We start from the raw sequence: 27,584 nt of genomic DNA, 5'->3' as shown, positions 1-27,584 counted from the left end.
GATTTCACATAATATAATGTCCCACAGGTGGTCGTTCCAGGTTAATGTTCAGTTCTACATGATCATATTTTAATATCAGTAATATTACGTATTATATTTAAACGTGAAAACGTATAATATAATTTTTAGATTCCATTATTAAACCGTTAAATCACTCATAAGTTGGCTATAATTTTATTTACTGTACATATCTATCTATTTTTATATGCGGGAGAGATTGCAACCTGCCAAAAAAAGAGCAACTGTTGAGTTTTCAGCCGACCCTTCTCAAGTGATCAGCATTCCGATGCGGTGGTACCTTACTACTTAGAATATTAAAATAATTGATGATTCGAGTACGTTTAAATGTCTTATTAAATAAAGACATTTTTAATTTTTAATTTGAAATTGTTTACGCAGTTGAATAAGTCAATCACAGGTTCATGTTTGATAGACGTTTTATGTAAAATTTTAGATAATTTTAACAAGGCTGTATGTCTACGAAACTACATAAGCGCCGGTTCCATAGTGTATAGCATTTATACATGGTGATTAGTTGCAAAAGTAAAAGCTTTAAAAGGGTGAATCTTTAGCTCTTGTGCTGTCGATTAATGGTATTGGGCATCCTTTCCATAAATCCAGTAATGGTTTTCGAAATAATAAATAACGTATTAATAACATGGCAAGAATAAACGTTTTCAAATTAATTACTACTATTTAAAAGTTATTATGTTTTTACTCGTACACTTAACATTAAAATTAACTTTTGTTGACGATCTACCCCTGCATAATTTGTAGTACCAAAATTGCGTGTCGTGTTCCAAAGGAAAAAAATATTTTTAATAATAAATATAATAATAAATATACGTCTTTCATGGTGATCACTTTATACGGGATTTATACGGAAAAAGGTGAAAAGATTTTAAAGGTTTTTGTTGAGTTGTAATTAAATGTTGTATGCAAATAAATATTTACTGTCATATTTTTAATATTAAGAAACCAACATGTTCTGTCAAAACGCATGTACGTAAAAATGTGTAAACGGTAGTTTTAATATGAGGATTTTTTTTAACAAATTTTTCATAAATTAAAATATTATTACTTTAAAAAAACGGTAACTTAGATTGCGATTCAAAAAGAGAACAATTTAATCGTGTACTTTCCCGACGAGTCCCGGTCGGACCTTGTATGTAGAGTGAACAAGTCAAAAAATACGTAGGGATACATAGGGTGGTCTCGCGCTGTGTGGCATATAAATGCAAATGCGCATTCGTCGGTGTCGCTATCTTTATCTGGGCGCGCAGTGAACATTCGAGCGCCCTTTGTCCTCGTATCACACTGTCGCGTAACGAGATTACGGAGTTGCGGTAAAGATATCGCGTTATTCTAATTCGGTGCGATTTATTTGTCGAATCTTCATTAGTTTGTCAATACGAACCGGTTGACAAAGCATGCGTATAAGGGGAGTATAGACAAGATAGACTTTTAAAATGGTAATTATTATAACATTTTTGGATAATATTTGATTCCTTCCGATTATCAGTGTATTGAGTATAATTTTAATTTATTATACGAAGATAAATTAATAAATAAAATGTATTCTATTAGAGGGAATTAGTAGAACACAAAGAGTTTTGTTCCAAATGCATTACGCTGCGGTGTAACGGGCAGCTGTGAAGCGGCAACTTCTCGCTGCGAACCAACACGCGGGTAATGAAGATATATTTACCCGTTAATGTGTTCAAATGGCGCTCTTGTTACGGGCCCGCTGACAAAGGCCGCTCCTTATTAATTAATTCTGAGATACGCGTTTCGATAGCAATGTTAACAGAGCTTATTGCGATTTATATAGTTAACCCCAACATTAGCTTTCACTTAATTTTTTTATAACACAAAGTAAGTCGAGCAGTTAGTATCTCTCCGTGAAATAAAAAAGGTACTTCTTTTAAGCACTATACGTTTGGTATTTGTTACGCCAATTTACGATATTAAGTTACAACTGTTCATTACAATATATCCTCGTATACAGCCGCTGTGGCCTTAAGGTTATAAAGAATACGGACCGACGATTTTGTTAAGGTCGTTGGAAGGCACTGGATGCAGGTCGCTTCCTATTAGTTTTATTGAAAATTTATGTGAGAGTTTCGTTAAAAAGCTGAACTTCTTTAGTCTTAGCGGAGGTTCTGTGCCTTAAATTATGATGATGAATAACGGAGAGTTAATTACAAGGAGGCCGAAAAAGAAAAATACAATCGTGGTGGTTGCAATACCTAAACTGGAGAATGCTCTATAAGAAAGATAATTTGGGTGCAAAAAATACGTTTCTCAGGTGGGCCCCAACTAGAGTACATAGTATTACCTTTAGAAAGACTTACACAACTACTATCAATACAAACATTCTTTGCTTACAAAATTTATTCTATTTTTCAACAATATTAACAATATAAGCACCTCTTGCCGTCGTATCCATAATCGGTATCACTTGTATGATAAATTTTTGTGTTTATATTCACTAACAAATAAATACTGAAATATATTACGGATAAACTATCCTTTTATATTCAATCGACTCAACGGAAATTCCAAATAGAAGTTATCAAATGTTCCCGCAATTACCAGTAATTTCGATTTCGCGGTAATAGGTACATTTAATTTACTGAGAAATTGAGATTGTCTTAAATATTACGTAATTAAAAATTGGTATTTCGGAAACAAAGCGACCTTACTCTATAAAATCTATGGAGCATAGTGACACAAGGCTTATTTTTTTATAAATTCTGCTCACAGATTTATAAAGTAATAGCACAAACATACACAATGATGTTAATTTGTTGTACAACTAACTACAAGCAAGAACACAATTGAAAAAATAATGTTAAAAAAGGACAACACGAGTTGTAATCATGGTGCACAATCTCTCATGATCCCAACTTGTCTTGTATTATAGCACTTTTAAACTTTACATAAAAGCCGGGTGGGATACAAAAGAAAACTGATAAAGAAATTTGAAAAGCTGTACTTTACTGTAAGTGAAAATAATTTAAATCTATACATTATGACTAAAAGATACGCGAATTGTAAGAACGCAAACGAAGTGTTTTTAGTGTCATCTATTACTTTTTTATTCAACACTAACTAGACAGTCACTAAATTTAAAGAAACGGATCGTCGTAGTACGTCGCTTTATCTTGTCTTTAGTGAAAAGACTACACATTGTCATAAATTTAAGAAGTTCTTTAAACAATTTTTTTTTAAAAATTCTGTAATACCGTAGAGGACTTTTAAGGCGACATAAAAGTTTGGTATAAGAACAGCGGCAGCTTAGCGTTAGTGGTCTGAAACTTGCTACCGTAGATCGTAGCTTTGATTCTCGGGATACAATCTTATATTGTAGTGCATTATTTATATAGGATTTTCTTTTATATAGGATTGCCAATATACACCAACATGTTTCCAGAAGATAGGCATGCCACCTCGGTATACTATAACTCTACACTAAGATCGCCAACTCACCTTCCAAGCGTGGCGATTATGGTACATCTCACACATTCATATATATTTGGGGACGGTTTGTCCCTTGCGGTGGCCGTCTTTGGCTGAAGCGACGAATAAAGCTTGGAAGCGAATTGCTCAACTACTGTATTAAAGACGTAAAAGTAACTACAAAAAATCCATCTGGGTTTGTAGTAGGCTCTTCACAGACCAGGTCTCGCTTGGAAGAGTCGTAGCGTCGTAGCTTTAAGAAATTCAATCTGATTTTGTTTCCTTAAAAATTGGTTTGTTGAGGCATTCTTCATATGCCGTACACAAGTGGTCCCTATAAATGATCCTTGTGGATAATAACATGAATAAAAGGACCACGTGAAACTTTTATAAAATATGCAACGAAATTCTAAAATTTTTGTTGTGATTTTAATGTAATAGTCAAAGGACGTAAGTTATATAGCCGCTTAAAATAATTATTAAAATCAAAACGAAATATCACTTTTATTGATTGCCAAAAACTTTGTATGTTAAAAATGCAACGTTTAAAAATTTCGAGTTGTTTAACCTTACACAACCAGTCTCGCATTATCATTTACATGCATAATAATAATATGATAAAAAATTTAAACCATAAATTAATTAAGTTTAAAACGAGAACAGGATAATTAAAATTTTCAATGACGGCCAAAGTTTAAAAAATATATTTTGTTACACAAATGATCGGTTTCGAATAAATGTATAAATGGGCGGTTACGAACGCTTCCCAACCCTAAAGATCCGCCTTCCATTAACTCGATGGAAAATTTTACTTTTATTTAAACAACGGCTTTTAATTTTGGAAAACATTCTATACATATTTTGATAGTAAAGGTTTTTTTTACATTACCTCAGATATTTTTACCGAAATTGTAATTCTTTATTTAATATTCCATTTTTAAATAGCCAGTTTCATTAATCGGATAAAGGGAATTGAAAGAACTGAGCAAAACAGGTCGGATTTCATTTGTCGCCATCTTCCTATCGTGACGCCTACGCTCCGTTGGTCCGAGGAAGGTCCGGATGCAATGACACGTGACCCTCTTCATTAATTTGTTTTTGCAAGAAATCGATTTTGTCCGGAGACAGACCCACGCATAATGGAACAGGTTATAAAATGATTTTATTTCTTTAATTGATAAGAAAAACTAATTACGTCTTTGGCAAAATACAACAAAGTAAAACAAAAATTTAGGTTTTCGAGCTGCACCATATTTATGTAAATTGCAGGCATGAGGTGGCTTCTCTAATTGGACATAAACAAAATGTTTCGTTTCAGGTGTTAGGTTTTAAAATCTTTAGAAGGGTGAATGCATGATGTTCCCTATCCAAAAATAATTAATAACTAATGATAATATAGTAAGAAAACGGATTTTCCAAATTCGAAAATTCGTATCATCATCTAAAATTAATTATTGTTTACTGCCAGAAGTTACTGACACGTCGCATTTCAATAAAAAAAATTAATGTCACATATATCAGAATGATCCCTTATACTGGGTGATTATGAATAGGTGTAATAGATTTTTGCAAATTGCACTCACCCCTTTAAAGCTTTTACAACAATAATCAATCACTCTGTATAATAAAAATATAACACGGTATTGTAAGGCTTAAATTGAAAAATATATCACTGATTAGTAAATAGTAAATACTACTGTGTGTCGGTATAAACAGGCCAAACCTGAAAGATACCTATGTAGGCGATTTGCAATGTAAGCTATAATAAAGTTTTATAATTATGTAAATAAAAAAATATTTATGTTGAATGGTAGTTTAGTGTCGTCGCATTTTTAATAATAATATTTTTTGTATAGTTTGTATGGAAGTGATAGTTGCTGTTTTAACGATTAGACGGGGGAGTGCGCGATCGAGAACACGAGATATATAGAGAGAATAGATGGCTTGGGTTTTTATGTTTCCTCCGACCTGCGTCTAGAGGTGACCATCTCTAGCACGCACAATATAATAATGGCGCTATGGAAACACGGTACTAAATATGACGGCTAAAATAGATTGTGTCAGTATATGACTTTTTGCAAAAGAGGTTTATTATGTTTATACACATAACTGACACTATAAAATTAAGTTCCGGCTAGATTTTAATTGTTCAATGTTCATTTACTAAGGTGCTGACACCTTTACAGCCCGTTCTCCAGTTCACAGAGTTCAGGAGGTTCAAAAAGTAGGTCAACCAGTACCAAAACATATAAACACTCTGTCGTTATAGAAGAAACCTTAATTTACAGAAAAATAACTTTATCATAGTATTTCTAATTTACAATGTTTCTTTTTGTTCTTCTTTTCACCCGATGGAGTCCACTGCAAGACAAAGGTCTCTTACAAACATCGCTACGATGACCGGTCTTGAGCTGTCGGTATCTGACGACTTCCCACGACTTTAACTAATTAGTCGGTCCACCTAGTGGGGAGTCTGCCTATCCACACCGCGTCTGCCGGCTGTGGTCGCCGTTCAAGAACCTTTCGGCCCCAACAGCTATCGGTAGGATGAGCTACGTGCTCCACCCCCTGCCACTTCACAAGAGCAATTCTTCGTCAGTTATGATGGTTTTCTGCGAATCTCCTTAATTTTGATTTCATTTCGCAGCGTAACTCCGAGTATATCACCCTTTGTTGCTCTTTTTTATATTACTACTTACTTATTATTTTTTTTACTTTTGTCAAATTATCTATTTATCTTATGTATGTATGTAATATATAATAAAACTGACTCTACTTTTCCTAAATATTAAGACTATGTTTTTTTTTTAATTGATCCCTTGAAGTTTGATATTAGAGACATTGTTGCATACACAATTTGTATATAAATTTGTTTCCAGAATTAGGTTACGGAACTTAGGCCAACTGTTACATCCAATATTTAAAATAAAACACATTGTTATCCCTAGCATAATGTACATATATAAATATAATATATATTTTACAGCTTGCTTTAAATTACCTAATTGTCCGTCTTAAATATTTTGTTTTTAAAAACACGGTACAATTAACACTACATTAAAGCAACTAAGCCTCTTCATAAAACAAAATAAATCGCTAATCCGCAATCAGTGCTTAGGTACGAAAATGAAAAGGAAAGGCTAAAGGCGTCTAGTATAAAATTCAGCAGAAAATAAAGTTACCCACGCGATCTCGATAAAGTCGAACGCACACAGCGCTAGCGCGAAAAGACAAGTGGCTTAATTGAGAGTTGACCCGTGGGGGGTCCACGAGGCGTCGCTTATGCTAATCAATTCACCACTAGTTTGTTTTTTTACAGCAATCGCAACCGGAATCGAGCAACGGATTTTTTATATGGGTTCCGCGCTGGAAAACATACGAATTATGTTCAAGGAATTCACCCGATTCCAGTTGTCCGAATTGTTCAAGTTTATGTGAGATTTTTTAGTACACTTGCGGACCAAAACACGGCCGACATGCCGATACGTGATTTGTAAATGTAATCGCTCCAAATGTACCAAATATTTTTCTTTAGTTTGCGTCATTTGGTGGTGGAAAGTTTTCCCAAAACTATACTGTACCAAGAACAAAAAATACTTTCTAAAAAGAATTTGAAACTTCGGAAAATTATTTGCATACCTGTTCATCCTTTTTGATTCGAAACTGTTTATAATTTTAAAACTCTATTCCTATATTAAAGTTGTCTCTGAATCGTTACCTATTTTACACTACTGCAACATACCTTAATTGTATCTGTTAAAAAAGTTCTTATTATTAGTAAATGTTTATTTTTATCATATTCGATTCTTAACGTAGGTATATTTGTGTGTATATTTAATAGTATATGTGCGTAAATGTAGTCTGCAATGTTTACCTTATCTCTTTTAATTTAAAAACCCTACCGAACTCTATTAATTAATTACCTCTTATATGGATATAATAAATAAAAGCAAGCGTATAATTTAACTCTGTCGCTGCCAAGTTATGTGACATCGGAAAATGATCATTATTCTAAGAAATAAATAACACTTAATTTACTTTGTTGCTTTAAACTGTAGCAAGTGTGGGTTATTCAAGGCATTAAAAACTAATGTAAAATGAGTATATTATTAGGCAGTTTTGAGCTGTATAAATCTATCAAATCAGAAATAATGCTTCTTCTATACATCCAATGCAAATATATTGAGGTATAACCTATTTTAATGGAATTGCGCATTAGAAGTGGCAGTGCAACCAGCGGTCGTTGGGGCCAAAAGGTTTTCGAGTGGTGACCGTTATGGCGATTATTGTGGTGGAGTAGAGGGAGGTCTATCCCTTTTATTTCACTGAATAGGGTGGCCTACAAACTCTCAGTTTGTTTAAGCGAATGCTCCATGGAGTGACTAGGCCCCAAGAAGAGACTGAGTTGACATTATCAGATTATCGGGAGATCTTCTGAAGCTAATATTACTACACCTACGAAAATCGCTAGCTGTGAGAGAAGACTTACATAGGGGATTTACATTTTCTAATAATATTACATTTCCGGTATGCCATAAATCAATAACGGTAATGATAAGTTACGTTACGATCAAGTTTTAGACTAAGCGCCTACTGCGCTCTGCTTCTTCAAGCCCGCAATATAAAAATGCCCAGTGTAAATCCAATCCTAAAAAAACAATTATCATAATTTTGTAAAAAAAAAATCAACTCTTTTATTGCTTTTGATTTAAAAAAGATTTAAAAAGGTGTGTCTTAATAACGTAGCTGACATGTTGAAAACATCATAGTCGCACAATTGTTATTGGTCTCTTAAATTATGTTAGTAATAATATTAGTCGATGCGCCCATTAGTTTTAGTCACATACATTAAAATGCTTTTTAGAAATCGAATGCCGTTAGCCGCAAAGAGACACGGAGGTGTTCGCTCTGCGAGACACTAATTTTGTTTTGATCCAGCAGTTAGGAACCCTTGAACACGTTTTGGTTGCGTGCTCAGTCGCATGATAAATTTCACGCGTGCCTCAAACGAATCTCAAATATTTGCGGTTGTTTTGTTCGGAGTGACAGAAGTTTAAATTGTTTTTAAACTGGTGTATAACCTTTTATATTTGTGGGATTTAAGAAATTTTGTTATGAAATATATTAGACCTGTAGACTTATTTTAAAAAAATTCTTCACAAATATACAATTCATTACAGTTATTTAATTTATTTAATGATCTTATTTATATTATCTTAAATATATATTAGTTCAAGTATATATACTTCATATGTTATATTGTAGATTTGTATATACGTACCATACACATACGTCTCTTTTATTTAATACCGCACCATTTACATTCATCTACTTTTGTTAAAAAAAATATCAAAAAAGCCACTGTGTTAAAAATAAACATGATTAAAAACATAACATAGAATAAAACCCATAACTGTCAATAATACATTAAAATTGCCGCCTTGTTCAGTTCTGTCTATTGTGTTTTTAAAAATAGTGAATAAATAAAAAATATGTAACTACCTTTACCTTAGTTACTTACCTCCGTTACCGTTTTCATATCTCCTTATTACAGTACAAACAAAAAGTCACTTTACATAACGATAAACGGAAAAACCAAAGCAACGGAACCGAAACATTAACCCGAACGCATTAAATTTAACCGTATTGTTCAAATTACACGCCACTGCGACCCTGACATGGAACCCGAACCTTGACTCAGTAGTAAGCGGTAAACTAATAATAATCGTTATATTGAATGTCCTAAACGCCTTTAAAAAGCCGCCGTAAAATGTTGAGTGTGAGTTACGCAAATTATAACAATCACGAAGAGTTTCCACGCAAAACACAACGCGTTAAGGGGCTACTTTCCGACGCTAAAACTTAAAACTGCCTTTATTGCCTAAAAGATTTTATCAATAACCGTGAATTTATTTAGTACATGTTTGAATTTCGAATTTATTTTTTTAAACTGTCATATATGTCTTAGTTTAAAAAATTACATTCAGCCAGTACCAAACATGTATTTGAATTTATTGTTAATAATTATTTAAACTTTATTATTATTTTTGTTACTTAAATTATTATATAAACGCACAATTATTTCTTATATATACGCACAACAAACGCAAATTTTAAAATATATTTTTTTTACTCAGTTATTATATCAACGCCCCAATGTTGCGAATCATGTTAAAAAAAAATAGCAGAGTAAGCATTTGTTTTTCGAATTTTCTAAATCATTGTTCAGGCCTATTTTTATTCCATATTAGTATTACAGTTATGTTTCGCAAAAATTAAACCTCTTATAATATCACTTAGACTTAGAAAAAAAATATGCAGTCAAAATTAAAAGTAACAAGTCATGTAGGTAAAAATTATTATTTTATAGGAGTGTGGCAGGGCGAGTTGGCGTGTTGCAATATACCCGCCCCCAGTAATACAGCGTTTTGTCATCTAACATTATGCTAATAGGGCCCCGCAATAATTTCGATACGCTTACCCTTTTACGTGACGCCAATTGGACTGTAATTTTTTTCTCACTGCCTATTCATAAGTAAAACTTTATTATCTGTTAACGTTATTTTTAAAACTAAGAAATATATTAAATTATGTTTTATCTTTAAATTGTATACAATATTAACCTATACAAAATATATTTTATTATTATTATCTGTATTAAATGATATTTAGGAATAAATATCGAATAGTAAAAATAAGAATATGAGTATTTTTTTGTCTTTTTATTTTTTCACATGGTTTAAATGAAAATATTTTTTTAAATATAGCAATTATTTAGTATCTTAATTAATATTTTAAAGCATAGAAGTATCGTGGCTAAGTCATATTTTCGTAATTTATGCTGCGAATATAAAAAGTTTTTTGATTAGGTCTTCTTCAACTTATAGACGCCCACTGCAAAGCTAAGTTGTGCCTGAAAGATCACCACGAAGAGTGGTCCTGCGCCTCACGCGTCCAGAGACTTCGCGCGACCTTAACTATGTCGTCGGTACACCTAGTGGGGGGCCGACCCTTACCGGGTCTGTCGGCTCGTGGTCGTCACTCAAGAACTTTTCGACTCCAAAGTCCCTCAGTTACACGAGCAATGTGATAGGACAGATTATTTTGGTCAGGTAATAGATTAATAAATTAGTTATGTTTTTTTGAAATAAATACATACTTCGCCGTAAGTTCTTAAAAACTTATAAAAAAATACAGAATGTAATATGTTATAGAAACAATTTTTTTTTAAATTTATTCATTTGAAATCTGTGCGAAGCCATCAAAACACGTTACTGTGCATTTTCAAAATTACATGTTGCTAGTGAAAAAAATGTAAAATTAATTAATTAAATTAGAATATGTTAAAATTAAAGCTAACTGGAATATTACCGCCCAACCCTAAGCACTCCGGGACTTGGTCGCGCGTTTTTAAAACTGATATTCGCGTGTTACGCTCACGCTTTACCTTATTCGTAATTTTTTCGATTTTCACGGTGATCGAGAGCCGCGATAGCGTTCATTTCCACGTCGGGCACGCACCGGCTCACTTAATTCCTGACTTAGTACCGCATCACATTCTGATAAGTATTTTTAATTTGAATAAATTATTATTTAAGGGTGTTATCGGTGCGTTATGGGCGGTTTAATCATAACCGTGCTGCTTTCATGCTTTCACGTCACAGTTAGGTTTAGTGATGAGAAATTTAAAACGTTTGAATGTACAATTAGTCAGAAAACTATCTTTGTCTTTAATTGTTATTTATTGTTCCTTTCTTAAAGTTGTCAGAAGACCTAATACAGGCCGTTTTCAACCGGTCAAGTTCGAAATATACGGCGGCCTACTCTGCGTGAACGCCATATGATTGCATTTATCTCGTCATAGGTTTAGTGATGACAAATTTAATACCTTTAAAATATAAATTAAAATAATTATAAAATGTCTATAAAATTCGTCCATTACTATTGTTTCTTATTTATTATTATTATCTTAATTTAGCTCGTTGGAAGACTCTACAGGCCATTTCAAACCGGTCCTAGTGGAAATCTGTGGGGTTCCTATGTTCTGCAGTTGACGTCCTATGGCTGAAATTATTATTATCATTATTATTAGCAATTATTAGTTCGGAATATACTACCGTCCGTAATATAAGACATCGTTATCAACTGAAGTATAAAAATATTCCTTCACATGACTAAAATCAGTTTCTTGTGTTCAAATATATACTACCAACAAACATTTATGTTGGTATTATATTTTTGAAAGATAGTAAATGTAATCACGTTAAATTTAGATAAAATGCTAATACTTATTCATAAATAACAATGCATAACAAAAATATATTTCACAAGAAAATATTAATAAAATATTAGGCCGTTTTGTTATATTCTACTAGAAGAAATTTATAGTGGAAGTGGGTCTATGCATAGGTCATTTTTTTAAATATTTTTCTTCTTATTGTTAATGGTCATTAATATGTGAATTAGCATTGCAGTTATTTAAAGTAATTAAGAGTTTTATATAATGATGTGCAAATTATAAGAAAAAGTATAGATTTTTTTGACAATCGATTTTTAATAATTATTCGCGAGGAACTCAATAAATAATTAATAGGTGGCGAGTGTCAGTCCCGGGATACAATCTTGTATGCATTAATTATATAGGACTGCCACTGCACACAAACAAGTTTTCAGAGGATGGACTGCAGCGTCCTCTGTACCATAATACCACTCAGCTATTACCAACCATCCAAGCGTGACGATTATGGTATATCGCCCCATTGATATCTTTAGGAGAGGCTCATGACCTTTCAGAGTGCGTCCATGGGCTGAAAAGACGAAAATATCGTCAATGGTCCAGATATCAGATATTTTAATAAAGATTTCAATAATAAAACGATTTTTAATTTTTATTCTTCACAAACTATTTTCATTCAATTAACATCACTACAAATATTTTACATTACGCACGAGAGGTGTCGTGGCAGTCGCAAGGTTGGCGGGAAACTAACAAAATGGCCGATAAAGATGTCACGCGTTTTAATAATTTCGGTCCCGGGCGCCGATCGCGGTACCAGATTGCCTTTTTTATGAGAGAAAAGAAACTTTTTAGTGTTACAATAAATTGTATGGTTCTTTTTTAATTTATTCGCGCTACTGGGTTTATAGAACATATATAAAGGGGTAGGCTTTGTTTAATATTAATTTATTAATAATTATTAATTGTCCATTTGTCTTTTTCAGATTAGCTATCGTGATGCCACATACAGGTATGTTCAAACATTGTAAATTCGATACCACAATATTTATGTGTATTAATGTTATGATTCATTTGTACAATGTAAAGTAACAAAATGTAGTGATCTTGCTTAAAGGTGTATATTAATGTTATTAAAATAATACGAGGCTCCGACACAAGAAGATAATTATATTAAGAACTAAAATGGGTCTCGTTTGTCCAGTAATGTTGAAAATCATTAATGTTTATACCTTATCATTAATCGTAAGAATCTTTTTCTAAAATAGCTAGAATTCAAATCATATAATATATTAGTGTTACAAACAAACAAACAAAACAAAAGTTTAATACTAACATTTAAATGTAAGAATTAAACTTTTGTTTATAATTATTGAACTTTATTAAAAATAATTAACTTTTTCATAACCAGCTTTAACACAGAAGTTTTACATCTGGTTTTAGTTTTTTTTTCTTACATTAAATTTAAATATATATACGACATATGAATTCCAATTCAGTTTAAATAATATAAATTCAAAATATCTTTATTAGGCATTCACATGCACTTTTGAATCGTCGATATTTTTTATATTTTAAGTAGTAATTGGTAAATTACCGACTCGGAGTGCTGATCTGCTGACAAGACTCGGCCAGAAACTAAACAGTTGCTATTTTAAAATAAAATTTATTAATTTTTATGTATACATTATAATATCAACAATATAATTCGTTCAACAAACCAAACTCTACACGTTTCAACAACTAAAAACTGTTGAATGCTATAATAAGGTTTATTTAATAATATACTTTTAATATAAGAATTTAAACTAAGAAAAGGTCTAAGATTTTTTGTATGGGCGTACACTCAGACCCATGAAGGATTTGATAACCTTTTATCTACAGGATTATGTCTGAATGCCTCTTAGATCGAAAGGTCTCACTCACTCAAGTCTTGCTCACTGTGGAGCCACGAGAGTTGGGAGACTGCAAACAGTGTGACTTTACCAGGTGCGCCGCCCTTGTGCGGTGAGATATCGAGACTCATTTCTATTCCGGTAAGATCGGTGCTATCGGCTTGGACACGTGCTACCACGGCAACTGGGGGTCAACACTAACCTCAGTTCGATGTCGGAGCTCGGATTAGTCTTACGTCTTACTTGTTCCTGGCGAAGTGTTGTGTTCGGTAGAACAACGTTGTGCTGCGATCTGTTGAGTCTCAGCCCTATGCCATGTGATTCGTCTGCGAACGAAAAAAAAGATATATTAATAGCAATAATTTATATTATCTTCATACTTAATTATAACAATTTAAAAGCAATAAACGCCGATGGAAATGCTCACGTTTGCCAGTCGAAACTAAGTGCTACAATTATTTCTCGAAGAAAAAGCTTAAAAATAGAATACGCTCAAATCTTAATTAAACTAAACGGCTTACATTCGAAGCCCGCGCCGACAAGCCACTGCGCTGATAAGGGTTTGTCTTTAAAGAATTTACCTCGCGCGTTTGAATCATAAGCGTTTCAAAGAACCCTGACCACTGCCTCCGAACCATTAACGGTAATTAAGGCAATCGAGAGCCGAATCTCGTATCGAGATAATATCGGATCCGTATCGAAAAGCAGCCCACCCGGGCATAAGCGACGAGTTCTCTAATTCATTATACATGCTTAAACGTACATTAGTCTCCTACCAGCGTCCGATGACATCGAATCACTTAAAATCTCGCTCAGTTTTTTACTTGAACCCCGTGTCGCGATTTTCGACTCTATACCTGCCCACGTAAAACGTGCATGATGTAATTATTGCCAATAAAATATCATTTTTATCGTAATATCTCATGCTCTAGTCATAAACGTGATTGTATCGGAGCATTAAATATATTCCATCTCTTTGATACGGCACCGAATGTTCAAGATACTTTTTCAACGGATCACACACGTCGTTTCCGGATTTTTTAAGACGCCTCTTGAATTTTCTTGTCTGTATCTCGCTACCTAATAATCTTAATGAGCGTGCTGGGACGCTGAAGCGGAGTTTCGTCGGTTGCGTTATCGATCTATTTATCGATAGGATGAATAATATCGACACGACGCATTCCACCACAACTTTTCAGAGAATTAGACTGGTATGTTTATTCAACTAATTATATTTTGAGTTACTTAGTATTTTCAATGATTGTTATATGATATTTATATACTTATCTAAATTATGAATAAAAAATAATTGGCCGTTATTATGTTGTATGTACCGATCGCTGTTGGGGCCGAAAGGATCTCGTAGCAACCAACAGCCGGTAGACGAGGCGTGGGCAGGTCTCTTACTTGGTGGACCGCCGCCATAGTTAAGAGCACCGGAAATCGCTGGTTTCAGGCAGAGTAAGGCCGGTCATCTTGGCGATCTTTTGGGAAGGCCTTGGAGTGAGTGTCTATCGTCTGAAAAAAAAGAAAATTTTTAAAAATAATTCCTATCCGACTTCTGGAAAAAAATTATGATTTGAATGAATTTTGGTTAGTGTACAATTCAGTGTGTGTCTCTTCTAAAAGAAAAGAGAGTAATAATTGCGATTTTTTAATAAAGTAGTAATTAATATTATTAATTACATTGCTTACGATAATTAAAAAAATACCATTTATTTAACTAACCACACTAATGGCTTTGTCTTAGTTTTAAATACAATACAAAAGATGACGATAAACTTCCTTCTTAATATCTTAATATTATTAATTATTAGGTCTGAATAATCATTTTGATCCATAATAAAAAAAAATTTAATCAATGGTGCAAATGCAAGTTACTGTGAAAATTATATATCTTTTTCCTTAAGAACGTTTAAAAAAGTATATTAAAACATTTGAAATAAGATTAATGAAATGGGTTAAGTTAATCTTGGAGTTATGACGTGACCGTGGTGAATAGGAATTTATTGTTATATATGTTATATATTGATCTTTTGATATTATTATGCATTTACAATAGGACACGAAGGTATCTATCGTAGAAAGCCGACAAACTAGCTAAATGTTGTATTTATGGCTTATGAACATTCTAGTTGACTATTGGTGCTTTCCGACAAATTTAGAACCCAGAAGTGATATTATAAACCAATCGAGAGGAAAGGACGGAGAACATCACAGTTCTACGTACGTTGTACCGAAGCTTTGTACGTCAACTTACATTGCGGCGGACGAAGCTGCAAATTCAGAGGTGATGTTAGCAATATTATAACACCGAAATAATTAATTGCTATATAATTTCGCGCATATTTTATTATTCTACGTCGTAGCACAGGGCCAGCGCTTAAGCTTATTGGTTGCTAAATTTCACGATTCAGTAATATTTATAGAGATTTAAATTCGTATAAATTTTGGTAACTAGGCGTTTCATATATATAAACATATATATATATATATATATATATATATATATATATATATATATATATATATATATATATATATATGTTTATATATATATATATATGATTAAATTCTAATTAATTTAATTTCTTATTTTTAAATAATGACTATTTACAAAAACAGCTTTTCTATTTTGTAACCAATATTTTTTATTACATCCTATTTGTCTTTTACATCTCGCCATTTTTTGGTTTGTACTAACGATTAATGTTTTGTCAACTAGAGACAGTTATTTTTAATTAGCGATTTATTTTTAATGCTTTTTTACTATTTTCTGCACCAGTTAAGCTTATTGGTTGCTAAATTTCACGATTCATTAATATTTATAGAGATTTAAATTCGTATAAATTTTGGTAACTAGGCGTTTCATAAACTTAAAACTGATTTATAGCGATCTCTGCGTATGGACTGTGACAAAAAATTTATTAACGATGTTGTGTGTGTGTATAAATTCATAAGTACACTAGCGACACCTACGCTATCAATCGTATGGATCTAACTCAGTGGAATGAACGCGTTCGTCCGGTTTCGTAAACGTTTTTATCGGCGTCATGACGCGTTGCCGACGGGCGAGCTTTTGACGCCAAATTAACTTATCGGGTTTTCTGGGAGGCCGCGATTCCACTAAACACACGTTGGAAGAACGTAGACATGACCATATTAAAACTATTTCCTCCGTTTCTAATGATACTCAGCATAATATTCATACAAATATACGCTTCTTGTATAAAGTATAACGGAGAATTTCTTAAAAGGAAACAATTTTCTACCATTTAACCATTTGATCGGCGTCGACATAAATAATGCACGTAGGTGAAATAACTAAAAAATATAAAACAATGAAAAGAAGAAAAATATTAGAGAGAGTAAGAAAAAAACCAAACATAATCCAAAATAGCGCAAGGTCTGATAACGTTGATCTTTGAGTAGTGTATGTTGCCGGTGATGACATATTGATCTGAGACGTGGTCGTTTACGATTTGTCTTGTAAAAAGGCTCAAGATCACCCACAGAGCAATGAAGAGGGCTATGCTATAAACTTCGCTTTGAAATCGAATGAAAAATGAGGATCGCTGCAGAAGAAACACGGTCACCGTACGACATAACTCGAAGAATAGCTCGTCTGTAGTGTTAGTGGGCAGGGCAAATCGCGCCCGTCGGGTCTGACAAGTGGGCTCCCACTAGGTTCACTGACAACATAGTAAAGATCACAAGAATAGGCTGATTGCTGTTTGAAGTAATTTATTAACATTATTACTTGAAAAGGTACATTAGCTGAGGAACGCAAAATATCGTTCAGGAGGTTTTGTCTAAATCTTAAAGATTATCCTGAAAAAATTCTTAGAATTCTAGGCAACTATGAAAGAGTGTATAATGAATGTTTGCAAAGTGTAAATAACATGAAAATGACAACATGGAGTCTCATCCATACTATTACAACCGACCAAAAATAGTACGTTCTGTATCAATCGCATCTAAAACATCACATTCGATTTTCTACTTCGATGTTTACAACTGTGTTACAATTTAACGTCGTAAACTTTTATATTTTATTGTCAATTAATTGAATTGGAAAGGAAGCCGGATTTCGAGAGGCTTTTGTGGAGACATATCGACCGACGAGAGATGCAATATTTATGCATCCTTAATATTCAAACCGTATCTGGCCATTCGACAAATTTATTTATTGTCTTAATGAGTAATGAATATAATTTAGCTTTACTTTTCGCGATTTTTAGTATCGTAATAATTAATTATTTCGTTTGGAATTAAAACCTTTAACACAAATTCGTTACTTACGCACTTGGGTGAATAATGTAACAACGCTTAAATACAAGTATATGTTCTAAAATTTCTTCCTTAATTTGAGATTTGTACTCATAAGACGTTCTTCTATAGACAGTAAAGAAACCTATGGAACATTTTCAAATCTAATATAGATAGATAAAACATCTTCAAATATATTTACAGAAATCAGTTGATAACTGTGTTAAGTTTGAATCGATTATATACTAAATATTATGATACTGAATGAAAGTACAAAAGTCTATGGCCAATGTCTGTAACCAGTGATGACTTACGGAATTTTAACTTGGTCAATCTCTCTTTTTCTGGGCTTCATAGTCCAGAAAGAGAGAGAGGCCATGTTAATGAACTAGCTATAGACGCTCATGACTTCTTTATGAGAGCGAATAACAGTTGGGGAGATCAATAGACCAACGAAAGTAATCAGCATGGCCCAGCGGATTGCCAAGTTGAAGTGGCTATGTGCAGTCCACATTGCGTACAGAACAGCCATTAGGCTATAAGGTAGAAACCACAGATTGACAAGCGCGGCATAGCAGGTCTACCCACGACTTTATTAAGGTGACAGGCAGACAGATAGACCTCAGATGACACTGGATGTAGGTCGTTTTCAACCGATCCTATTGTTAATCTATGGAAGAGGCCTATGACCAGCAACGAACTAAAACGATGATAATGATGAGTTAATTAAACTAAACGTTGCATTTAAGTTCTTACCTCTGAGAAAATATATATTTTTGGAGAAAATTCTGAGAGGCCAGTGTGCCGTATATATTAAAGATGCCCCAATTAAACGTGGCTTACCGTACCTAAGCTGACGCCACTGTTCTTTCATTGCCCGCGTCGTAATAACTCGAGATAATTAAAACTTTATAAGACAGCTCAGATTTTAATTAAGACTAAGCAATAAAAACCGAATACGGTAACGAAACTTACGTAAAACTTTTTCATGTCCCACAAAATTGTGCGCCAGGGTCGAACTGAGTTTTGCGCCCAAAGCATTGGCAGATTATGTAAAATGATTTTGGAGCGGTTTTCAAGTGCATAATTTAGATTATAATGTGTTTTTTTTTCTCCGTATTACTCGCTTTTTCTGAATAAATATTATTAATTTTAAAGTATTTAAATTTTATTCAATGCTTGGCAACTCGTCGATTGCTAACAAATACATCATATACTTTCTTAAAGGAAATTTTTTTTTCTGTTTAATCTTTAATTTAATATTGTTAAAAGTGTTAATAGTTAACTAAAGTTGTACATGGTACAAAATAGGAAAACAATTTTAATTTTACTTTAAATTTACATGATGAATAAAGCTTGGGGTGAAAACATGGGGTGAATAATCTCAGGCCTAACTAAAAAAAATATGTTTTTTGGTTCAGAATTATCTACATTCATCAATGTATATTCTATCACGTACAATATAATCATTCCAGCGCTGCTCTAATATTTCAGTTGTGTCTTCAATTTTATATTAATATTACGTTCTTCCCGTCGTAGGGAGTCTCACCTACAAATTACAGATTAAAAAATCATTCATTTGTAAAGATACCATTAAAGCCTGAAAATGCTTACAAATTATTTTTCGACGTAACAAATTGGTACCGCAAACTAACCCAACAAAAAGTCGAAACGTGGTTAGGCGGTCTAGAACATCCTCAAATCAAAACGCTTCAAAACGAAATCTTTTAAATACTAAAATGAAAACTTTTTTTATGTGTCTATCGTACTCAAAATATATATACAAATACGATAGACACAATACAAAATTGTTGCAATTAGTTAGAGTAACTATTCTAGAATACATTTTTTTTAATTTAACAATTATATAAATATTAAAGTTCTCAGAAATTCCTAAGCCTGTGACTTGGTAAACCGTCCTTATAACAACCAAAGTCACTTACGGAACTTAGTGCACATCATAATCCGATAAAGTAAACAATGAACGGGCCTAGCCTTTATAGGAGAATCGAATTTAGTTACTATAAAGTGGCTAAACCCATATATCGACCTGCTATATTAAGTAGACCTGTAAATGCAAATAAGTAAATAGCATTGATTAATAACAAGAAACCATAAAATGGTGGACGGTGGTGATTATAGCTTCCGGTGAAATAGTGACCTGTGCCAAAGCTTCGCCTAAGAGCCCTCGAGCTTTAAGATCTTAAAAGAGGTTAGGCTTGGCGCCCTTTGCGAGTTTTCAATGTTGCCTGTTAATTACTTCATTCACTGAATAATATTAATGTACATTAGTCCGAACCTGTATCGCATTGAAATTGATGAGTTCTTAAAAAGCAACACGAAGCTTTGTGAGAAATACATAAAAGGAGGTTGTGTACGTTGTAAAAATTAAATCGAGTGATAATATTTTATCTGTTTTCGAGTGCAAGATCAAAATGTATTGCATTGCCAGATTGTTGCGCGTTCCATCGAGAGTAATGTTGACAAAGCATGACAGAAACTTATGTCACGGATTTGTATATCAAATAAAATATTTTGAACAGTTTTATGTTGACTATATAAGACTAAATGCATTTAATTTTTCTTAATACAATAAATAATCATTATTATTGCTTGTAATTTAATACGTCCCAAGTTGCTTTAAAGAGAGGAGTTGTATCTAAAAATCAGTTAATTATTTGTATTATCGATAATTATTAAAATTTCAAAGTTTCTTATTATAAATGTGTATGTAACACTATGATATACAGTTATACTTTTTATTTAGACTAATGTAACACAATCAGACTTAGCACAATCTTTCGGTTCCGGTATTGGTTATGGTTATGGCTACGGACTCACTTTATAATCATTTTTATTTTAGCAGAATGACGCCCACTGCTGGACAAAGGACTCCCCCGTGGATTTCTAATAGGACCAGCTAAAAGCGGTTTAAATAATGTAAAACAGTAAAAAAACAACTTTCGTATGTCAGTGTTTCTGTATGAGATGAAAGTGGACAAACCAATATTTGTTATATTATTAGCTTATTTCGACACTTGGCTCTTACTACTTTATATAATATATCTTATAACCAAATTTTCTTTTAAATAGACAAGGCTATTACGGTTTACTATGAATACTAGAATACCCCCATGTGCATGAAAACTTTTTACATTTAACAAGAGAACAGTTTTCTTTAGCATATAATTCGTTTGTCCTTTTTGTTACAAGGTACTATGATAAAATGCCTAAAATAATTTCACACCTATTTGCAAATAATTCAAAGATAATGTCAAGGAAAAATTATAATATGATAAAATTGTAAAATTAGCGTTAAAAAAGTAACTATGGAGTTTCTTGCCAGATTTTTCAGGATAGAATCAACATTATCAATGAACCTGGCCATAATATATAGATAAAATTGGGACCAAAGTATAAAACATATTTAAATTTAAGTTATATCAATATTTTGACTTTTCAAAAGTGCTTTGTAAAGCCTATTTTGTAAGAATAAGCATTTATTTGTTAGTTGTTTGTTTTTATTTTCATTTTAAGATTATTTTTTTAATTAAGAATGCACACTACATGATATATATTTTCATTAGTTATATGTATTATTGCATAAATATATTATATATGTTTTCCTATTGTAGACGTACACGTCCCTAACCATAATATGCTAGCTGGAACCTTTAAGTATATAATAAACTCAATAAACAAATAAAAATCTAATACTACTATAACTAAGCAATATATCAAGCTACAATTAATTCATACGAATTTAATTCTAAACGAAATCATCATGATCATCATTTCAGCTGTAGAAAATCCACAGCTGGGCATACACCTCCCCACAGAATTCCTTTAAGATCAGTTGGGAGACCTGTAACAAACGAGATAATAAAAGGCAATAGAGTGTTGTGTATTGTCAAATTAAATAATAACATTCTCATTAAATTTTAATTTGAAGAATAAAAGTATAATACTTTAAGTTTATCTTATAAATGTTATTTATCGTACCCATATATATATATATATATATATATATATATATATATATATATATATAGTGGGTACGATAAATAACATTTATTCAATTAAAGGAAAAAGTGGTAAAGTAAACGAAGTTATTTCTGACGAGTTTATACTTTTTAACCTACATCGAAGACACTCTTAAAAAAGTTTAATAAAATTATCAAACCTAAAAAGGCACTGAACATGTACTGAATATATATCTTAACAAACAATATAATGATTATTCAATTATTTCACAATAAGTTATTAAAACGCGCAGTTTTGTTAGTAAATCTTTAGAACAATGATAGTGATTTGCGTTTATTTGAATGTAGTTCACAATTATCATAAATTCAAGTAATCGCAATAAATTTTATGCAAATGTGCTTCACACGATTACAAGTTATCTTAGCGCACTGAACAACCTACCATAAAATGTATTCGATGTTTGATTATTGTGAAAATTATCAATATTTTCAATTTATTAGTTAATAACCAAATCATCGTAATAAACACTGAACGTTGCTTAGTATTATATATTTTTTTAACCGTATGAATTGTTTAATTTAATATTTTGTTCTGTCTTATATAATCAAACGAAACCATTTAAATAAAGATATGAAACGGTTTTTTTTAAATAAATAAATGGCGTGACATGGATTATTTTACAGGAAGGCTCTAGAAATTATTCGGTAAGTTTATATATTGTTCTATACGAGCTTTATTATATTCCCACAGCTGGGATACTAACTTTCTTGCAAAGAGAGGGTATAAATCCGAGTGGATTTAAAGCAAATTGTCGGATGTCTCATACTTCAGATTTTTTATAAATTGTTTTGTTTCATAGTTTACGACTAGAGATGATTTTATATACCAGGGGTGGCCAAACTACGGTGCGCTAAACTATGTAATAATAATTATTATTCAATGGTGTGAATAATAATTATATTTATTCTACCATAAAATGAGCGAAATCCAAATACCTTAAATTAATTTACCGGAATCATTAAGAGTGCTGTTATATACGTGTGCCATTATATCCATCTCCAATACACATATTTTGTGCTTTTGTTTAAATAATTACAATATAAATTATTATTGTAGAAAAAAAAATCATTTTTGGCGTATCTTAAATGCATATTCAATAGCGGATTGGAAAAAATTTCAAATTTCGAAATATGGCTCGCACTCTCAGAGTTTGGCCACCCCTATTATTTACACATTGTGCGATTGCGTCCTTTCAAAAATCAAAGCCCTAGCGTACGATATTTTGTCTATTACTAGATCACTATATACAAAATATTAAGCTTAGATTATAATTTTATTGCCAAAGTTTTTTGAATTTCCTATTGGAAATTTACCGATTGGTAGCATTCTGCATCCAGCGCCTTCCGGCGACCTAACTAAGTCGTCAGTCCACCTTGCGGGTACACATGCAAACTGCGTTTGCCGGTCCATGGGTCTCTATTCTAGAACCTTAAGGCCCCAGCGCAGTCTGTTCTGCGCGCTATGTACCGTCCCCACTGCCACAAGAATTTATGGAATATATTTTTGGCTACCTGTGGATGTCCTACGGTTAAAATGATGATTATAATGACTTTTCTTTGTATCTGTCTTCTGTATGTTTCTGAGATATTTTATTGTTAATAGAAGTATCAAACGCAAATTCTTTGACACTAAGAGGACATAATACTGATCGTCTCTCATACATAATACTGATAATCTCCTTATAATGGAAGTACTAAACTCACGCTACCTGTTTATTTTATTGAAGTGTTTATATCATCCATTAATACTTATACGCTTAAAAGCTTATATCTTAATAAACCTTTTTATTTTAGTTTTGAAAATGATAACCTATTACGAACATAACCTTAAAATGAAAATTGTTACTGATATGTTATTGGATATATGGGTGCTTAAAAGGGGTGAATGTATATTTTATTTTTTATCAATTTATGTATAGTAAACGCTATCTAAAAATCATTAGTTTTGGAAATAATACATAATGATATTACGATAAAAAATATTCTTAAAATTCATTTCATTATATGTATATTAAAATCAATAATTGTTTACTACCTCTGCAGACTTTGTATGTTGACTGTTGAATGCAAAAGTTATTGTAATTGCTTGTCGCAATTAAATACACACAATAAATTAATGTAACATATTTTACAGTGTTCACTTTAATATTGTAATTGAAAATAGGTGTAAAACTTTAATGATTTTCACTGGCTAATGATCATTCACCCTTTATATTAGCAGAAATCATCCTATATATAAATCACAGAATTAAAAAATGGTAAGTATTGTAATTTATTATTTTAATAAACAACTTGTTCACATAGGTTAGTAAATGTTAAATTGGTAAAATTTAATTATATTTTTCTAACGACTTTCATAAAAGGACACCACATCTTTTCGATTTTACGGTCTCCTTTAGGTAATCCGATTTCGGAAATATCTACTAATTCCGATGTTTTGAACGCTCTAGGTTTCATAAATTTAAAATCGACAAGACTAATGCCTTGTTTTATCCATGTGGCACCGTAATCGCCTCCTGTAAACAAAAAGTTTTTATACATATAAAAATAACAAAAAAGTTTTATCCATGTGGCACCGTAATCGCCTTCTGTAAACAAAAAGTTTTTATACATATAAAAATAACAAAAAAACATCAAGTTTAATCGCTACTGTCCAACAACAGATGAGATTAAAGTAAAAGTCGGAGGTAAATAGTCGGAATTAATCAATAAAATGGGTGTGGTCTTTCAATATGATAATGCAAAACCACGCACATCTAAACATGCCATTTAGCAAAAATGAATTAGAGTTTAGCTGGCGGGTATCAATTCATTTACCATACATATAAAAATGTAAAAATAACCTTACACCTTGGGATTTCCACCTGTTTCTGTCTCTTTGAAATTCTAAAGATAGGTTAACATCGATAGAATAATATCAAAACCACTTGTTCCGTTCCTTTTTTATCAGAAAACCTCAAAATTCGAAAACTAAAGCATCATGACACTTTCTGATAAAAAAAATCATCAAAATAGCATCTATACACTATATTTAAATGTAAATAAACTTTAAAAAAAATTATCCTGAATTTTCATACAAAATGCAAAGAAAATTTTTCCCCAACCTATTTCTTTATGCAAATACATATTACTAGCGTGCAATTAAAAATATTCGATTCTTCTTTTCAAAATCAATAGTTATTTTTAATAACACAATTTATTTTTTTGATTTTATCATTAAAACATTAATATTCCTGAGCTTTAAATAACACAAGAGTTGAGTTTGCGTGCTAGGAATAAATAATTATAACTGCACACAATTCTAAACGGAACGCTAATTAATGGCCAAAAATTATTATTGCGCTCGACTTTTAAACGCTTAATACAAAAAGCTTTCCTCGCATAAACGAATTCTAAACTGGTAACAAAATTATGAATATATTTAAACTTTTAATTCGACTAATTGGAGGTTTAATAAGATTGTAATAAATTCTTCTAGCTTTCGATATAGGTGATCCTACGTAAATTTAAAAAGGGGGAATATATCTTAAAGGTCAGCAAAGATCTTTAAAGCTTTTGCTCCTTTTTTCAATTACCCTGTATAAAGATATATATCTGTAATCAAACTGAAATATGTTACATTAATTAGTTTTTTGTACTGGAATGCGATTGGCCAACAATTGGCGGTACAAAGTCTACAGGGAAACATAGTCAATCATCCCGTATATTAAAACATAATGAACACCTAAGGAAGACTATTATAAAGAAACCGTAAGTGGTATTCTCCTAAAGACAGCGTACTCTTTCCTTATAAGGTAAAGAAACATGGCGACATCAAAATATATCCTTTTACCGCTTAATAACATTATTATGGCAAATTTATCATACAAGATAATTGATCCGTTATAAAACAACAATTAATATAGTAAAGATGTTACGTTAGTATGACGGTTTTCTTAGTGTTTGCTCAAATAGCGAACATGGCAAAAAACTCTACACTTTTTTGTTTTTATTTTCATTACACAACGATGTTTGAAAGAACAAGTAGCTTATATGTTCCTGGACAGACATTACTGAGGATCGTCACCCTTTTCGCGTACGTATTGCTTCGATTACTGTAGTATGAACGTAATTCTGACCAGAGTATAGGTCTGCGGCCTCGTGGTCCTGTCCATTCACTTTGCTGGTGATCGAAAGTTTCTTTTAGTTATTATTACTTTTCCTGGCTATGTGATCGAAAATCTCAAAAATACTCTATGTACATTTGGAATGGAAATTCGTAGTAGTGATGCGTTTTTTCTACGCAAATGCATTATCAAATATGATACTGTTTATATTCTTATTTGGCCTGGCTAATACTGCTGCCAAAGTGGCTTTTGCAGATTTCGCGAGTTTGAGGTGACAAGGCGCATAGGGTTCTTATTTTAAACCTCTGTTAACGTTACGAAGCAAGAATGCTTCCAGGGAACTCCGACTGGGGCCACTACATATAAGTTTCGTTAAAAAAGTTTTACTGCGTAGTAATTAACACCAAGTGTGATATTTAATATACTTTGTCACAATTAACGAGTATCCAAGTACATAATTTAATAGGACTCACTGTCATAATTTTCGATAATATCTGGCCTTAGTGTCCCCACTGTGTAATACTTCAACTTGGAAACCGCGGCAGCGTACTCGTCGCATCTACACCTGTCCATTGTTACAGCGTTTTTTATTACAAAACATTTAATACAAATTCAAACGGCTTATAAAAAAATCTAACGGTTCCTATGAATTCCGTCGTAAAAATTCCAAATGTCATTTTTATTTGACGTTTGTTGTTATAAAAATCAATGATTTCATTTTTATTTTTTTAAATCCATTTTCTATAATTTTTGTCTATTCATAATATATATATATATATATATATATATATATATTCACTTAAATGTTGGTCCGTTTAAGGTTTGATTTTACTACAATAACTATGTTGACGCAGATCACTTTATTATCAAAAGCTTTAATAACACCATGATGCGCTATATCACTTAAAATTAAATAATTGAAATAGAATTACTTATTTATTCATATTAACTTATTTATAGTATCATCGATCATTTGTGTATATCACAAGAAGAATGCCAGAAGAAAACTAGAATGAAATTGTGCTCCTCTTTAATGGTATCCTTCAACTTAAAGCTACGATAAAGGTCTGCAGATCTAAGAAGACCTCATCTCATCATTAGAGTTTTTACGTATTTAATTTCCTAAATAACCTTAATCCATTAATTATAAAATCTAATTCAAAATATCTTTATTCGAGTAGATATGCACTTTAGAATCGTCGATTATTTTAACATTAAAAAAGGTCACTGTAGTCAGTCCACGACTAAGATACCGCTCCGAAAGCTGATATGTTCAGAAGAGCCGTCCAACTGGACAAAACTTGATAGTTGCCCTTTTAAAATCAAATTTAGCAATGTTCGATTGTTCATTATAATATCACGCAGGGTCGATAAAGCAATACATTTTTAAGCTTTATGATCACGTAACACTAATCGTTAGCAAAAGAAATCTTATTACTGATTGTACTATCAACAATAGTAAGCTAGAAATTATATTATTTGGACAAGTTCGTGGTTTCTTTTGTGATGTTGTCTAGGCCGTAAGCGCGACACCTACTCGTGCATTAATTACTATATTTCAGTTTTGTTCACA

The 27,584-nt window shown here is 32.1% G+C and overlaps 1 protein-coding gene across 1 annotated transcript in view; it reads left to right on the top strand.

Moving 5' to 3' along the window:
• The first annotated feature begins 12,697 nt into the window (after positions 1–12,697).
• Positions 12,698–27,584, top strand: part of Poxn (Pox neuro) — a 44,410-nt gene continuing 29,523 nt past the window's right edge. The window contains exon 1 of the mRNA XM_068767903.1: positions 12,698–12,710. Coding sequence (XP_068624004.1) covers positions 12,698–12,710 — 13 coding nt within the window. The remainder of the gene's footprint in view (positions 12,711–27,584) is intronic.

The sequence above is a fragment of the Battus philenor genome, unplaced genomic scaffold, assembly GCF_028537555.1.
Source record: "Battus philenor isolate CCGP_79_NKW_IND1 unplaced genomic scaffold, ilBatPhil1.0.hap1 SCAF_24, whole genome shotgun sequence".
NCBI lineage: Eukaryota > Metazoa > Arthropoda > Insecta > Lepidoptera > Papilionidae > Battus > Battus philenor.
The sequence above is the reverse complement of the archived record's forward strand: the minus strand, read 5'-3'. Positions and strand labels throughout refer to the sequence as shown.